The sequence below is a fragment of the Hyla sarda genome, chromosome 4, assembly GCF_029499605.1.
Source record: "Hyla sarda isolate aHylSar1 chromosome 4, aHylSar1.hap1, whole genome shotgun sequence".
Classification (NCBI taxonomy): domain Eukaryota; kingdom Metazoa; phylum Chordata; class Amphibia; order Anura; family Hylidae; genus Hyla; species Hyla sarda.
The window spans coordinates 52,860,100-52,876,835 of NC_079192.1; the positions used below are offsets into that span (position 1 = coordinate 52,860,100).

Sequence of the window (16,736 nt, forward strand, 5' to 3'; positions counted from 1 at the left end):
CTGCAACAAGAACGCGGGGGTCCCCAGTAGCAGGACCCCTGCAATCATACATCTTATCCCCTATCCTTTTGATAGGGGTTAAGATGTATAAAGCCGGAGTACCCCTTTAAAGGGGTATTCCGGTGGAAAACTTTTTTTTAAATCAATTGGTGCGGGAAAGTTAAACAAATTTGTAAATTACTACTAATCAATTAAAAAAATCTTAATCCTTCCAGTTCTTAACTGCTGAATACTACAGAGGAAATTCTTTTCTTTTTGGAACACAGAGCTCTCTGCTGAATCACGAGCACAGTGCTCTCTGCTGACATCTCTGTCCATTTTAAGAACTGTCCAGAGTAGGAGAAAATCCCCATAGAAAACATATGCTGCTCTGGACAGTTCCTAAAATGGACAGAGATGTCAGCAGAGAGCACTGTGCTTGTGATGTCAGCAGAGAGCACTGTGTTCCAAAAAGAAAATAATATTCTCTGTAGTATTCAGCAGCTAATAAGTACTGGAAGGATTAAGATTTGTTTAATAAAAGTAATTTACAAATCTGTTTAACTTTCTGGCACCAGTTGATTTAAAAAAAAAAAAAAAGTTTTCCACCGGAGTACCCCTATAAGGCTTACTTCTCCATGTCACACAAGTTAATTGAGGCAGATCGTAGCAGAATTTTATGTTTAAATTCTGACAGGAATCCATGTGGAATCAAAGCCTCATTGATGTCAATGGAAGGTCCTGCTGAGGATCAGTTTCAGTGAGAAAATTCTGTGAGGAAACTCTGTAGTGTGGACCCAACCTTAAAGGGGTACTCTGGTGAAAACCTTTTTTCTTTTAAATCAACTGGTGGCAGAAAGTTAAACATATTTGTAAATTACTTCTAGTAAAAAATCTTAATCCTTCCTGTACTTATTAGCTGCTGAATACTACAGAGGAAATTCTTTTCTTTTTGGAATGCTCTCTGATGACATCACGAGCACAGTTCTCTCTGCTGACATTATAATAATAATAATGCTTTATTTATTGTTGTCCTTAGTGGGATTTGAACCCAAGTCCCCAGCACTGAGCCCTTAGCATACCTCTGCTATGCATGGTTGCTAAAATGGACAGAGATGTCAGCAGAGAGCACTGTGCTCGTGATGTCATCAGTGTTCAAAAAATAAAGGAATTTCCTCTGTAGCATTCAGCAGCTAATAAGTACTGGAAGGATTAAGATTTTTTAATAGAAGTAATTTACAAATATGTTTAACTTTCTGCCACCAGTTGATTTAAAAGAAAAAAGGTTTTCACCGGAGTACCCCTTTAAGGTCAAAGGAGGAACAGCGTGGCCCTTATTTACTATTGTGAACCAGATCTGCTTTTGTAAGGTTGTGCACCACAAATTGTGTCTGCGCCATATTTTGTGGTACAATGCGCTAAAATAAACCTAAAAACCCCAAAAGGCTGAAAAGTGGGCGTGATCAGCCCAAAATTGTCATGTTTTCACATCCTGACCTATTTACTATTGAATTCACACAAAATCCTGTGAATAAATGGAAATGCTCACCAAGGGAATGGTCAATTTTTTTTTTCCCAACAGTTTTTCTATTAAAGAATTTATATATATACACAGCTGTTTCGTCTCCTTCCTCAGGGGGCTCACTCAATACAGGATTTTTCTATAGCAGGCAGAATTGACATATTTATATATATATATATATATATATATATATATATATACACAGAAGTAGGGGTCGCAGAGGCACAGGAGCACAGTCTCAATATGGGTAAGATAATAAATTGATGGCAATGTAATCATGCATTATACAGTGACCCCCTGACCTACGATGGCCCCGACATATGATAATTTCAACATGCGATGGCCTCTCAGAGACCATCGCATGTTGAAGGCAGCATCAACATACGATGCTTTTGTATGTCGGGGCCATCGCATAAACGGCTATCCGGCAGTGCAGACTGCTTCAGCTGCCACCGGATAGCCGTTTACGGTGCCCCGTGAGCTCCGCTGACGATCACTTACCTGTCCTCGGGGCTCCGGCGCGTCCTCTTCGGGATCCCCTGCATCGCCGGCGCTCTCCATCGTCGTCATCACGTCGCTGCGCACGCCGTCCCGTCATCCAATAGGAGCGGCGTGCGTAGTGACGTGATGGCAGCGACGGAGCGTGCGGATGCCGGGGAAGCAGAGGCCTTGCCGGAGCGTCGGGGACACCCCGGAGACGCGGTCACAACGATGGACGGCGACATCCAGGGCAGCGGTGACGAGCGGTGATGGTCCGGAGCGGTGGGGACAGGTGAGTACAACTTCCTCTAACAGTGGTCTTCAACCTGCGGACCTCCAGCTGTTGCAAAACTACAACTCCCAGCATGCCCGGACAGCCGTTGGCTGTCCGGGCATGCTGGGTGTTGTAGTTTTGCAACAGCTGGAGGTCCGCAGGTTGTAGACCACTGTCCTATACTTTACATTGCACGGATCCCTCAACATACGATGGTTTCAACAAACGATGGTCCATTTGGAACGGATTACCATCGTATGTTGAGGGACCACTGTATAGTGTATAATGCAGGATAGTATAGAAGTGGCATTTTGCACGTCTGCACAGGCACTTTATATTGATGCAATAAGTGTGGTGACTTACATCCCATACACTTGTGTAGTATAGCACCTAGTAGCAACCACCACATTTGCGCCAACTGTGGTACCTGGTTGCCTCCATTTTTGGGTTCTTTTGCCTCTTTTAACTTTACATGTATGTGAATTGTGTAATATTAATAAAATTTGAGTATTTTGAATCTTATCTCTAGCAACATTTCTTTGTTCTTTTGTGTAAAATATGTATATACTAGAGGATTCCAGTATATTGGCAGGATAAAAGGACAGGCTAGTAGCTATGCATTTAAGCTGTCCTGAGAGACCTTTGTGTCTAATTTTAACAAAAATCCTGTAGTGTGCATGGGCCCCTATAGACAGAGGGGGAGATTTATCAAAAGTTGCTCAGTTGCCCATAGCAACCAATCAGCTCGCTGCTTTCATTTTCAAAGAGGCCTGTGAAAAATGAAAGCAGTGATCTGATTGGTTGCTATGGGCAACTCAGCAACTTTTCCTCAGGACAGATTTTGATAAATCTCTCCCATTGTTCCTGTTATACCTCAGAGGATCTGTTTTTATTCTTCTACATGTAGAATAGTGTTCTTTCAGTGACATGTCAAAATGGTGGACGGACCAGGCAACATGGAAATTAAAGGGGTATTCCAGGAAGAAACTTTTTTTTTTATAAATCAACTGGCTCTTAAACAGATTTGTAAATTACTTCTATTAAAAAATCTTAATCCTTTCAGTACTTATGAGCTTCCGAAGTTGAGTTGTTCTTTTCTGTCTAAGTGCTCTCTGATGACACGTGTCTCGGGAACCGCCCAGTTTAGAAGCAAATCCCCATAGCAAACCTCTTCTAAACTGGGCGGTTCCCGAGACACGTGTCATCAGAGAGCACTTAGACAGAAAAGAACAACCTTTTTTTTTTTATAAATCAACTGGCTCCAGAAAGTTAAACAGATTTGTAAATTACATCTATTAAAAAATCTTAATCCTTTCAGTACTTATGAGCTTCTGAAGTTAAGGTTACATAGTTACATAGTTAGTATGGTTGAAAAAAGACATACGTCCATCAAGTCCAACCAGGGAATTGAAGGGAAGGGTGTAAGGGGATAAGGGGAAGGGATGTAGTTTTATAATTCTCCATAAGCATTAATGTTATTTTGTTCCAGGAATGTATCTAACCCTGTTTTAAAGCTGTTAATTGTTCCTGCTGTGACCAGTTCCTGAGGTAGACCGTTCCAGGAACTGGTCACAGCAGGAACAATTAACAGCTTTTAAAACAGGGTTAGATACATTCCTGGAACAAAATAACATTAATGCTTATGGAGAATTATAAAACTACATCCCTTCCCCTTATCCCCTTACACCCTTCCCTTCAATTCCCTGGTTGGACTTGATGGACGTATGTCTTTTTTCAACCATACTAACTATGTAACTATGTAACCTTAACTTCAGAAGCTCATAAGTACTGAAAGGATTAAGATTTTTTAATAGGTGTAATTTACAAATCTGTTTAACTTTCTGGAGCCAGTTGATTTATAAAAAAAAAAGGTTGTTCTTTTCTGTCTAAATCCTCTCTGATGACACGTGTCTCGGGAACCGCCCAGTTTAGAAGAGGTTTGCTATGGGGATTTGCTTCTAAACTGGGCGGTTCCCGAGACACGTGTCATCAGAGAGCACTTAGACAGAAAAGAACAACTCAACTTCAGAAGCTCATAAATACTGAAAGGATTAAGAGTTTTTAATAGAAGTAATTTACAAATCTGTTTAAATTTCTAGAGCCAGTTGATATATAAAAAAAAGTTTTTTTCCTGGATAACCCCTTTAACTGTGATTAAGAGCCAACCCTGTAGAGATGCTCCGAGTCAGTGTTTCCCAACCAGGGTGCCTCCAGCTGTTGCAAAACTACAGTTTTGCAACAGCTGGAGGCACCCTGGTTGGAAAACACTGCTCTGAGTACTGCGTCATTGTAAGACCCAGGGCCAGAAAAGATAAAAATGACTGAGGCAATAGAAAAAAAAACATTAAACGTGTTTCCTGGTTTAATCTAGTAAAGCTCATTTCTGCCTGTCAGTGAATGGAAACCTAATCTTGTCAATGGCCTCAATACACATTATACATGTATAGACTGAACTTGATGGCCATCTAATGTGTATGGTGGCCTCCCAACCCCCCCACACAGACGTCATCACTTGAATTTCGACTATCCGAACCTTTTGTTCTCCTGGAGATAAGCGGCTGTCAGTGTATGGGGGAGATAGCTGTCGGTACAGCTATGTTATGTATATGACAGATTAGGAGTGGCGTAACTACCACGGAGGCAGTCAATGGCGGGCTTGGCGCTGAACTGTTCCCGCCATTTCCATAAGACTCTTCTTACGCTGCATTTTAATAAATTGATTGATGTATGGGCCAGCAGCTTTCCTAACACGTGTGTCATGTGGATCTATAGTTTTCTATTTATATACAACAGGCTGTATCATTACACTCATTGGCATCCAGGAAATATCCTTATACTGCAGTGTTTGCCAACCAGTGCGCCTCCAGCTGTTGCAAAACTACAATTCCCAGCATGCCCGGACAGCCGAAGGCTGTCCGGGCATGCTGGGAGTTGTAGTTTTGCAACAGCTGGAGGCACTCTGGTTGGGAAACACTGTTAGGTTGGGTTCACACCACGTTTTTGCAATACAGTTCCCGTATACGCTTTCAATTTGAAAACCGTACGGAACCGTATTGAAAACCCTATGCATTGACTCTCCATTGAAAACCGTATGGCAAAAGATGCATCAGGTTGTGTCCTTTTTGCGTCTTGTATGGTTTTGTCAGTTTTTTTCTCCGTACCCAAAAACATAGCCTTTCACGGTTTTTGGTCCAGGTGAAAAACCGTATACATTTTTTTTAAAAATAATTGGAGACAATGGGACCCATACAGAACCTTATGTGCGTACGGTTCCATCCGTTTTGCACCATATGGTTTTTGACTTTGCAGGTTTTTTTTTTCCTTGGAATTTCAATCAAACAAGTGAAACTTTATTCATAATGGAATGAAAAGTTAAAAACGTATTCATTCTTTTTCTGGAAGCAACCGGACATCATTTTTCAAACCGTATACGGATTAAAATTTGTACACACATTTTGATACAGTTTAGGCTGGGTCCACACTACGTTTTCTCCCATACGGGAGCGCATACGGCAGGGGGGAGCTAAAAGCTCGCGCTCCCGTATGTGACCGTATGCGCTCCCGTATGTCATTCATTTCAATGAGCCGACCGGAGTGAAACGTTCGGTCCGGTCGGCTCATTTTTGCGCCGTATGCGCTTTTACAACCGGACCTAAAACCGTGGTTGACCACAGTTTTAGGTCCGGTTGTAAAAGCGCATACGGCGCAAAAATGAGCCGACCGGACCGAACGTTTCACTCCGGTCGGCTCATTGAAATGAATGACATACGGGAGCGCATACGGTCACATACGGGAGCGCGAGCTTTTAGCTCCCCCCTGCCGTATGCGCTCCCGTATGGGAGAAAACGTAGTGTGAACCCAGCCTTATTCAGGCTTTGAGGAATCCGTTTTTTTATCAAAAACCTGAGGTTGGGTTCACATCACGTTTTTGCAATACAGTTCCTGTATCAGGTTTTTGTTAAAAAAACAAATGGATTCCTCAAAACCTGACTAAACTGTACCAAAACGTGTACTAATTTTAATCCGTATACAGTTAAATACCGTATATGGTTTGAAAAATGATGTCCGGTGTCATCCGTTTTTTAAGAAAAAAACGTATACGTTTTTAACTTTTCACTCCATTATGAATAAAGTTTCCCTTGTTTGATTGAAATTCCCCAAAAAAAAAAAAAAAATGAGCAAAGTCAAAAACCGCATGCACATACGGTTCTGTACGATTCCCATTGACTACCATTATTAAAAAAAAAAAAAAAAAAAAATACACGTTTCAATACGGTTTTTCACCCGGACCAAAAAGCGTGGTACTGTGTGATATATGTCAGTCAGGTCATCATGTCTATTATACACAAGTAGAAAGCGTCCCACAGCCTCCAATATAAGGTGAAAAGCAGTGTAGTTTATTTCCTCATATGTGGCAAGCAACGTTTCGACTGTCTGCACAGTCTTTACCAAGCATTGATAGTCGAAACGTTGCTTGCCACATATGAGGAAATAAACTACACTGCTTTTCACCTTAAATTGGAGTGATGTGGGACGCTTTCTACTTGAGTCAATTACTGCCGCCAGTGACCAGGGGTTCGATTGGGCCCGCTTGCACCCATATTACCTTGACGCCTTTCGGATGTGCTGCTCTACCTTGCTTCTACATGTCTATTATACAGCTACACAAGCTGCAGGGGGAGGTCCTGTATGGGCAGTGCCACATCTGTCAACAGCAATGTCCTGTTCTTCCGGTGCCACCACTGCCAGGTATGTATATACACATTTTTCATCAAAAACCTGATACGGGAACTGTATTGCAAAAACGTGTGTGAACTTAGCCTTACAGTAGGTCCTCAGGTTCAGACCAGATGGGGCTAGTTTCACTCCTCACACTCATCAACAAGCTTTGGACACCCATGACCCTGTCACTGCTTCACCAGTTCTCCTTCCTTAGGTAGGTACTAACAATCAAATAAAAGAAACACCCCACAATCACACAATTGTCCCTCGTCATTGTCGCTCAGATCATTACATTTGCCCACTTCTCCGGCTTCCAACACAGCAACTCCAAGAACTGATGGGTCCTTTGCAGTCTAATATATCAGGCACCAGAGATAATCCATGTGATTCACTTTAACAGTCAGTGGTTGTGATGGTATGGCTGACCTGTATAGATTACTGTATTCCATAGGCACATGTCACGATACTTGTGACAATATAAGTAAAGCAAAGCAACCAAAAGGAAAGCAAACTCTCCAATGAGTCTATTGAAAGAATACAAGAATCCAGGCCGACATCTAGAGCAGTCAATATTCTTCCATATGGCTTATGCCAGGTCTACTGTAGGAGTTACAGATGTGGACGAAATTGTTGGTACCCTTCCATTAAAGACTACCTGTCACCAAATTAAACTTTTAATAAAGTATTCCTACTTGTGTAATTAGCAGACACTTTCCCATTCACTTGCTTTTAAAATTATCAACATAAATATGCTTAAAGGAAAACTGTCAGCTTGCTCTCCCCACACTAACCAGCGGTACTGATCCCCCACACTAATCAGCGATACTGATCCCCCCACACTAACCAGCGGTACTGATCCCCCACACTAATCAGCGATACTGATCCCCCCACACTAACCAGCGGTACTGATCCCCCCACACTAACCAGCGGTACTGATCCCCCCACACTAACCAGCAGTACTGGGGGACACTGATCAGTTTGATGCCTACCGTGCCCGGATCCGTCCCGCCGTTCGGCCCAAATCTTCCATTTGCTGTATATGCTAATTAGGTGCTAACTGGCACAGGCGGGGTAACTGGCACTCTGACATCAGCGCTGCTCGCCCGCAGCACCGTCCAGCTCATCAATATTCCTCCCCTCCCTCCGCCTCTCCCTCTTCATTACAGAGCGGGGAGAAGAGGGAGAGGCGGAATATTGATGAGCTGATGAGACATCAGAGTGCCAGTTACGCCGCCTGTGCCAGTTAGAACCTAATTAGCATATACAGAAAATGGAAGATTTCGGCTGACCGGCGGGGCAGATCTGGGCATGGTAGGCATCAAACTGATCAGTGTCCCCCGCACTACCAGCCAGTACCACTGGTTAGTGCGGGGGGAGCAAGCTGACAGTTTTTCTTTAAAATGTAATAGAAAAAAACAACCACTAGGTGGCTCTGTTCTGTTCCTTGCCAAAATGAATACAGTGAGTTTGGTCTCCTCCTGGCCTAGCAGGAGACCAAACTCAGGAAATGTTTCTCTGCACTGAGCTTGATTGACAGCTGCACAGAGCCTTATTGAAAGCTGCAAAGAGCCTCACTGAAACATGCACAGAGCCTCCCTGAAAGCTGCGCAGAGCCTGAGGTCTTTATCACAGCACTGCAACAATGTGAGGGCGGAAGTGGTCCCCCAGCAGGCTTCAGCAATGTCTACTTTCTCCTGCTGGAAGATTGCACTATGTGAGCAAGAAGAACGGTAAGATACACAGCTTTTTAAAGCTCTGAATTTTTTCCTTTAAGGGTGGGAAGAGTGTTAGGAGTAGTTAGGGAACATAGCCTGAGTTAGTTTAGAAAAGTTTATTTAGAGACAGGAACTTTTTTTTTAGAGACAGAAAAAACAACAATGCTCCTGAAATAACTTGAAACTGCAAAAAGTAATAATGAATAAAACTGAATATATGTGGAAGGAGCTTGGGCCCTGCAGTCTGGAGAAGACACCTTCACCCCTGAGACAGCTGGAGCAGGATCTTATGAGGACTTGATCAAGTTACAGAAATCGCTGGTTCGCAGTGACCCCCTCAGAAGGTTATGAAACAAAATATTACATTCAGGGACCATTATTTCTGTCCAGGACAGATTCATTATTTTGTTTTTCAATATGATTTTGTTGAACCACAGTTCTCAGCAATGTCTGATCTTCATCAGTTATTTTTCAGTCATTATTACTATTGTCAGTATTAAGATATTTCAGGAGCATTGTGTTTTTTTTTTTGTCTTTAAAGGGGTACTCCCGAGGAAAACTTTTTTTTTTTTTTTAAATAAACTGGTGCCAGAAAGTAAAACAGATTTGTAAATCACTTCTATTTAAAAATCTTAATCCTTCCAGTACTTTTTAGGGGCTGTATACTAAATAGAAATCCAAAAAATAAATGCATTTCCTCTGATGTCATGACCACAGGGCTCTCTGTTGACCTCTACTGTCCATTTTAGGAACTGTCCAGAGCAGGAGACAGCAGAGGTCAGCAGAGAGCACTGTGGTCATGACATCAGAGGAAATGCATTTCTTTTTTGGATTTCTCTTTAGTATACAGCCCCTAAAAAGTACTGGAAGGATTAAGATTTTTAAATAGAAGTGATTTACAAATCTGTTTAACTTTCTAGCACCAGTTGATTTAAAAAAAAAAAGTTTTCCACTGGAGTACCCCTTTAAAGGGTACCTTTCATGAAAAAAACTTTTGATATATTATAGATTAATGTATGCAGAATAACTTTCCAATAGCATGTTATTAAAAAATATGCTTCTTTCTATTTAATTTTCCACTTTGAAAAAATGACCACTAGGGGTCTCCCTACCAGTCCTTTTTTTTATAGATTTCAGACTCATGCTGGAGTCCTAAATCTCAGACTGCAGCCAGGACACAGACAAACTCCCTGGCAGGGAACAGTGCTGAGTTTGTCTGTGTCCCGTCTGCAGTCTGAGATTTAGGACTCCAGCATGAGTCTGAAATCTATAAAAAACGACTGGTAGGGAGACCCCTAGTGGTCATTTTTTCAAAGTGGAAAATTAAATAGAAAGAAGTATATTTTTTAATAACATGCTATTGGAAAGTTATTCTGCATACATTAATCTATAATATAGCAAAAGTTTTTTTCATGAAAGGTACCCTTTAATGGAAGGGACCAACAATTGAGTCCACGTCTGTACCTGAGAGCCATGTGGACACGCAAAAGGATAAATAGTATATTTGCTCTTACAATAAGGATTATTATGAAAACAGCCGATCTGCTTGATTACTCCTTCCTCAGGATTACACAGGGCAGAGTAATCTCACTTTTGCTTGTTAAACATGCTGAGCTAATATAGGAGCGGTCCTGACCCCTCCCCTGTTAACTATCCCTCAGCTCTGTTATGACTACAGCATATACCATTGTTTCTCAACCAGGGTGCCTCCAGCTGTTGCAAAACTACAACTCCCAGCATGCCCGGACAGCCGAAAGCTGTCCGGGCATGCTGGGAGTTGTAGTTTTGCAACAGCTGGAGGCACCCTGGTTAGGAAACACAGTGGCCTATACTATTCTACGTTCTCCCCAGATGGTCTTACCCTCTCATTCTCCAAGTCCATATATATTGCATTTTATGCTGTATTTTTATACTACTATTTCATAATAAAATCTTGTTTTTGTAAGAAATTTCTTTTTGTGTCGCCACATTCCAAAAGTGGTAACTTTATTGATTGTTCAATCAATGGACCCACGTGAGGGTTTGTTTTTTGAAGAACGAATTGCACGAATTATAAAAGAACTTTTACACCTTTTTGCCGGGCAGAAAACCACAGCAGACCAGAGTTTTCAGTCCAAAAAAAAAATATAAAAAAATAAAAAAAAACAGTACAGAAAAAATACATAATGCATATACTGTATATGATCAGAGTATCACAGGGGACATGTGATACTCTGATCATATATATGCATTATGTTTTTTTCTATACTGTTTATTTTTTTATTTTCAGACTGAAAACTGTGGTCTGCTGTGGTTTTCAGGCCGGCAAAAAAACCTGAAAAAGACCCAACCAAAGAGACTAGCTAAATCCAGTCAAGCTTTTATTAAATGATTAGTACTGTATAATGCAAGGGTCCGATGGGATATGGCAGCAGACTGTGCCCGAACCATGGTGTATGTGCACCCTTAAAGGGGTACTCCTCTGGAAAACATATTTTTTGAAACAACTGGTGCCAGAAAGTTAAACAGATTTGTAAATTACTTCTATTAAAAAATCTTAATCCTTTCAGTACTTATGAGCTGCTGAAGTTGAGTTGTTCTTTTCTGTCTAAGTGCTCTCTGATGACACCTGTCTCGGGAACCGTCCAGTTTAGAAGCAAATCCCCATAGCAAACCTCTTCTACTCTGTGCAGTTCCCGAGACAAGCAGAGATGTCAGCAGAGAGCACTGTTGCCAGACAGAAAAGAACAACTCAACTTCAGCAGCTGATAATTATTGAAAGGATTAAGATTTTTTTAATAGAATTAATTTACAAATCTGTTTAACTTTCCGGAGCCAGTTGATATAAATATTTTTTTTTTTTCTGGAATACCCCTTTAATTCTTCCAGTACTTATCAGCTGCTGTATTCTCATTATGAAGTTCTTTTCTTTTAGAATTTCCTTTCTGTCTGACTACAATGCTCTCTGCTGACACCTCTGTCCATGTTAGGAACTGTCCAGAGTAGGGCAGCAGACTGTGCCCGAACCATGGTGTGTGTGTACACCCTTACAGGGGCACTCCTCTGGGAAAAAAAATGTGTTTTAATCAATTGGTGCCAGAAAGTTAAAAGATTTGTAAATTACTTCTATTTAAAAATCTTAATTCTTCTAGTACTTATCAGCTGCTGTATTCTCCCGAGGAAGTTCTTTTCTTTTTGAATTTATTTTCTGTCTGATCACAGTGCTCTCTGCTGACACTTCTGTCCATGTGAGGAATTGTCCAGAGTAGGAGCAAATTCCTAGAGCAAACCTATCCTGCTCTGGACAATTCCTGACATGGACAGAGGTGGCAGCAGAGAGCACTTGTTGTCAGACAGAAAGGAAATTAAAAAAGAAAAGAACTTCCTCTGGAGCATACAGCAGCTGATAAGTACTGGAAGGATTAAGATTGTGAAATAGAAGTAATTTACAAATCTGTTTAACTTTCTGGCACCAGTTGATTTAAAAAAACGCTTTCCAGCGGAGTACCCCTTTAAACTAATAAACAGGCTTTTCATGTACATGGCAGACCTGGAAGTCATTGTTAGGCCCCGGGATGCTATGGTAATCCATTAGCGTCCTATGTCAAGGGGGTTCCAAATGGAGTGACAAAAGGAGCCCTCTTCCTCTGTAACACCCTGGTATTTGTGCAACAGCGGCACCTTCATAGCTCCCTACAGACTCATTGGATGCCATAAGAAGGTCCTTTTTATATGCCCCTTGCAGAAATACATGTTATAGTCAAGTGTAGAAGAGAGTACGGTAAGTCACTGCATAAAAAATTAAAAACAGCACCATATATATTTTTTAGCATGGGACTATGTATGATGCACACCCTTGTATGTCACACATTGGTGTTTAGTGTGTATGCTGTAAAATGTCTAAAGCGGATAAAAGGAGAACATTGCTTATCTGTAGCGGAGCCTCTACCCACCCTCAACCCCCACTTTACAATACACAGAGCAGGGTGTGACCCCGCAGTTGCCGTTAGTAAAGCTGGTTATGAACAATGAGTAAAAATATATATATATATATAAATGAAGATAAAAAATAAATAAATAAAATAAAACAAAAGAACAGATGAAATGTGAATAAATAAGAATAAAAGACTCTACAGGCTTTATCTGGTCAGGGGCTGTCATACAGTTGTGGGGTCTATCGTAGTCTAACATTAATAATAGGGCTGGATACATAACACAATAACATTCACATGGAAATCTTCATCATCTTCATCATCTTTATCATCAGGTCATATACATTACATGCACAAGGAGCAGAAAGTGTGCTGGATGATTTGTGCTGGATGATAGCTCTATACACATGGAGCCCCTTGAGTCATCTGAGACAGACAAGTTCATAGGGACAATATACCAAGGAACTACAACCTTTAAACACCCTAATGGCATAGCCCATGAATATCTGGTCGATGAGGTCCAACTTCTGTCATCAACCCTGCCGATCGGCTCACAGAAGGATCTGTTTACCCAAGTATGGCGTTTGTTTGCTTGTGGCTGCGCCTGGTACTGCAGCTCGGCCCCATTTATTTTAGTGAGAGCAACAGACCCTTCACTCAGCTGATGGGACTGTCTAACTCACAAGACCACAAACAGCGGATTATGACTCTTAATAGGCATTTCTTGTTATTTCTTATATGACTTTGTAAAGGAATATGGATGTCATAGAAGGGATTCCATGCCTCCCCATGCATTAAAGCAACAAAAGCTGCCATACTTACCTCCCCTGCTCCCCTGGTGATGCAGCTGTCAGATCTTCAGCCAATTACAGAGCAGAACGGGGGAGGTGGAAGAAAAACACAGGAACAGACATCGGAAGATATGATATCTGGGAGAGCATGAGGTAGTAAGCATGCAGGCTTTGTTTGTTTTAATGGAGGGGGAGGCAGATATACATATAATGCACGGGGAGGCAGATATACATATAATGTACGGGGAGGCAGATATACATATAACGCACGGGGAGGCAGATATACATATAATGCACGGGGAGGCAGATATATATATAATGCACGGGGAGGCAGATATACATATAATGCACGGGGAGGCAGATATACATATAACGCATGCGGAGGCAGATATACATATAATGCACGGGGAGGCATATATACATATAACGCACGGGGAGGCAGATATACATATAATGCACGGGGAGGGAGATATACATATAACGCATGCGGAGGCAGATATACATATAATGTACGGGGAGGCAGATATACATATAACGCACGGGGAGGCAGATATACATATAATGCACGGGGAGGCAGATATATATATAATGCACGGGGAGGCAGATATACATATAATGCACGGGGAGGCAGATATACATATAATGCACGGGGAGGCAGATATACATATAATGCACGGGGAGGAAGATATACATATAATGCACGGGGAGGCAGATATACATATAATGCACGGGGAGGCAGATATACATATAACGCATGGGGCGGTAGATATACATATAATGCACGGGGAGGCAGATATACATATAATGCACGGGGAGGTAGATATACATATAATGCACGGGGAGGTAGATATACATATAATGCACGGGGAGGCAGATATACATATAACGCATGAGGAGGTAGATATACATATAATGCACGGGGAGGGAGATATACATATAATGCACGGGGAGGCAGATATACATATAACGCATGGGGAGGCAGATATACATATAATGCACGGGGAGGCAGATATACATATAACGCACGGGGAGGCAGATATACATATAATGCACGGGGAGGGAGATATACATATAATGCACGGGGAGGCAGATATACATATAATGCACGGGGAGGCAGATATACATATAATGCACGGGGAGGCAGATATACATATAATGCACGGGGAGGCAGATATACATATAATGCACGGGGAGGCAGATATACATATAATGCATGGGGAGGTAGATATACATATAATGCACGGGGAGGCAGATATACATATAATGTACGGGGAGGCAGATATACATATAATGCACGGGGAGGCAGATATACATATAATGTACAGGGAGGCAGATATACATATAATGCACGGGGAGGCAGATATACATATAATGCACGGGGAGGCAGATATACATATAATACACGGGGAGGCAGATATACATATAATGCACGGGGAGGCAGATATACATATAACGCACGGGGAGGCAGATATACATATAACGCATGGGGAGGTAGATATACATATAATGCACGGTAGGCAGATATACATATAATGCACGGGGAGGGAGATATACATATAATGCACGGGGAGGTAGATATACATATAATGCACAGGGAGGGAGATATACATATAACGCATGGGAGTTAGATATACATATAATGCACGGGGAGGCAGATATACATATAATGCACGGGGAGGTAGATATACATATAATGCACGGGGAGGTAGATATACATATAATGCACGGGGAGGCAGATATACATATAATGCACGGGGAGGCAGATATACATATAATGCACGGGGAGGCAGATATACATATAATGCACGGGGAGGCAGATATACATATAATGCACAGGGAGGCAGATATACATATAATGCACGGGGAGGCAGATATACATATAATGCACGGGGAGGTAGATATACATATAATGCACGGGGAGGCAGATATACATATAATGCACGGGGAGGCAGATATACATATAATGCACGGGGAGGCAGATATACATATAATGCACGGGGAGGCAGATATACATATAATGCACGGGGAGGTAGATATTGAACCAGATATATGAAGAGGGTCTGTGCAGATGAAACACTCCCTTTAATGGGTGTTGTGAGGCATCATGTCCCTAGCCACCAGACTGTCTCAGACTCCTCAATGGCGCCATTAATGGCCTTTCTATTACTTTTATGGAGACCGGTGGGAACAAAAGCAGCAAATGAATGAGCTCCTGGTCTATCCATCGATTTAAAAGCAGTCTACTCTATTACTATTACTGATCTAAGAAATATGGTATGATCCCTTATAACAGTATAAGCCTCAGTCTTCATCCATTCATTACTTCTTCTCTTTTACTCATTTCTCTACCTTTTCTGTACAGTATCCTGAAGGCTGAAGTGTAAGTAGACAACCCAATGGCGTATGAACACATACTACCTCCCAAAGGATTAATTGATGCTGCACTACAAGATCACACCCGCTAGTCATCTACCCTCCAGCACAGAAAATGACAGTACATGTCACATTGCTTACCTCGAGCACACACAAAGCAGAAGCTCACATTGACTGCACAGGACGAATGACCGCTACGCTTGGAATGGTTGCTGCAAATCATGAGGCCTGAAGACAGGATAAGGCTGCCTGCAGCCACACAGCTGTCCCCGCTGTGATACGCCACAGGGCACCGCACACAACGTAACATGCGACCTGCAAAAGAGAATACCACGTTCTTACTTCTACAGAAAAGATCACTACACCATGATCTGTTGTTTTTTTTACTAGTAGGGGTGTTAGGAGTAAAAAGGAAAACAAGCCATAAAATACTATAGGGACAGCTGCTATGGGGCCCTTAGAGTGATAGGGACTGGCCCAGGTAGCCTTATTCCATTATATTATGAGTAATAGGTAGTAGAGAGATCTGGTCAGTCACCTACAATTAGGTACCAAGGTCTCCTGTCCAAGTTTGTATGAGTAGAGGTGTGAACCAGGACAAGAAAGGAAGGGTTACATTGTGTCTCCATTTTTATGGCTGTGCTACAGGACACTAGTCTGTCGAGCCTCATCACTTCCAGTTCTTGCCTATGAGCACCTTTGGCCACATACAATCTATGTCACCTTTGCAAGCTCTGTACACGTCCTTTTCAGCGGTGCAGGAGGTACAGCAATGGTGGGGGCACCGGAAACCCCTAGAATCTAAGACGGTGGCCGCATATTGCCGCGCACAAGCTTCGTGGTAAAACTTGCCACAGGAAGGGACAGAGCAGCGCTTCACACTGGTACTGGGGATTTTGCAGGAGAAGCAGGTGTGGAGACCTATATATAAAAAAAAAAACAATAAAAGTTATAGAGTCATTCTTTATT

General features: G+C 41.9%; 1 protein-coding gene across 7 annotated transcripts in view; it reads right to left on the reverse strand.

Moving 5' to 3' along the window:
- The window catches only part of NSD3 (nuclear receptor binding SET domain protein 3), a 170,540-nt gene that overhangs the window by 48,127 nt on the left and 105,677 nt on the right, over positions 1-16,736 (reverse strand). For all 7 annotated transcript variants that reach the window (XM_056570934.1, XM_056570939.1, XM_056570938.1 and 4 more), the window contains exons 12-13: positions 16,491-16,688; positions 15,909-16,082 (exon numbers count right to left, since the gene is read on the reverse strand). In XM_056570934.1, coding sequence (XP_056426909.1) covers positions 15,909-16,082; positions 16,491-16,688 — 372 coding nt within the window. The remainder of the gene's footprint in view (positions 1-15,908; positions 16,083-16,490; positions 16,689-16,736) is intronic.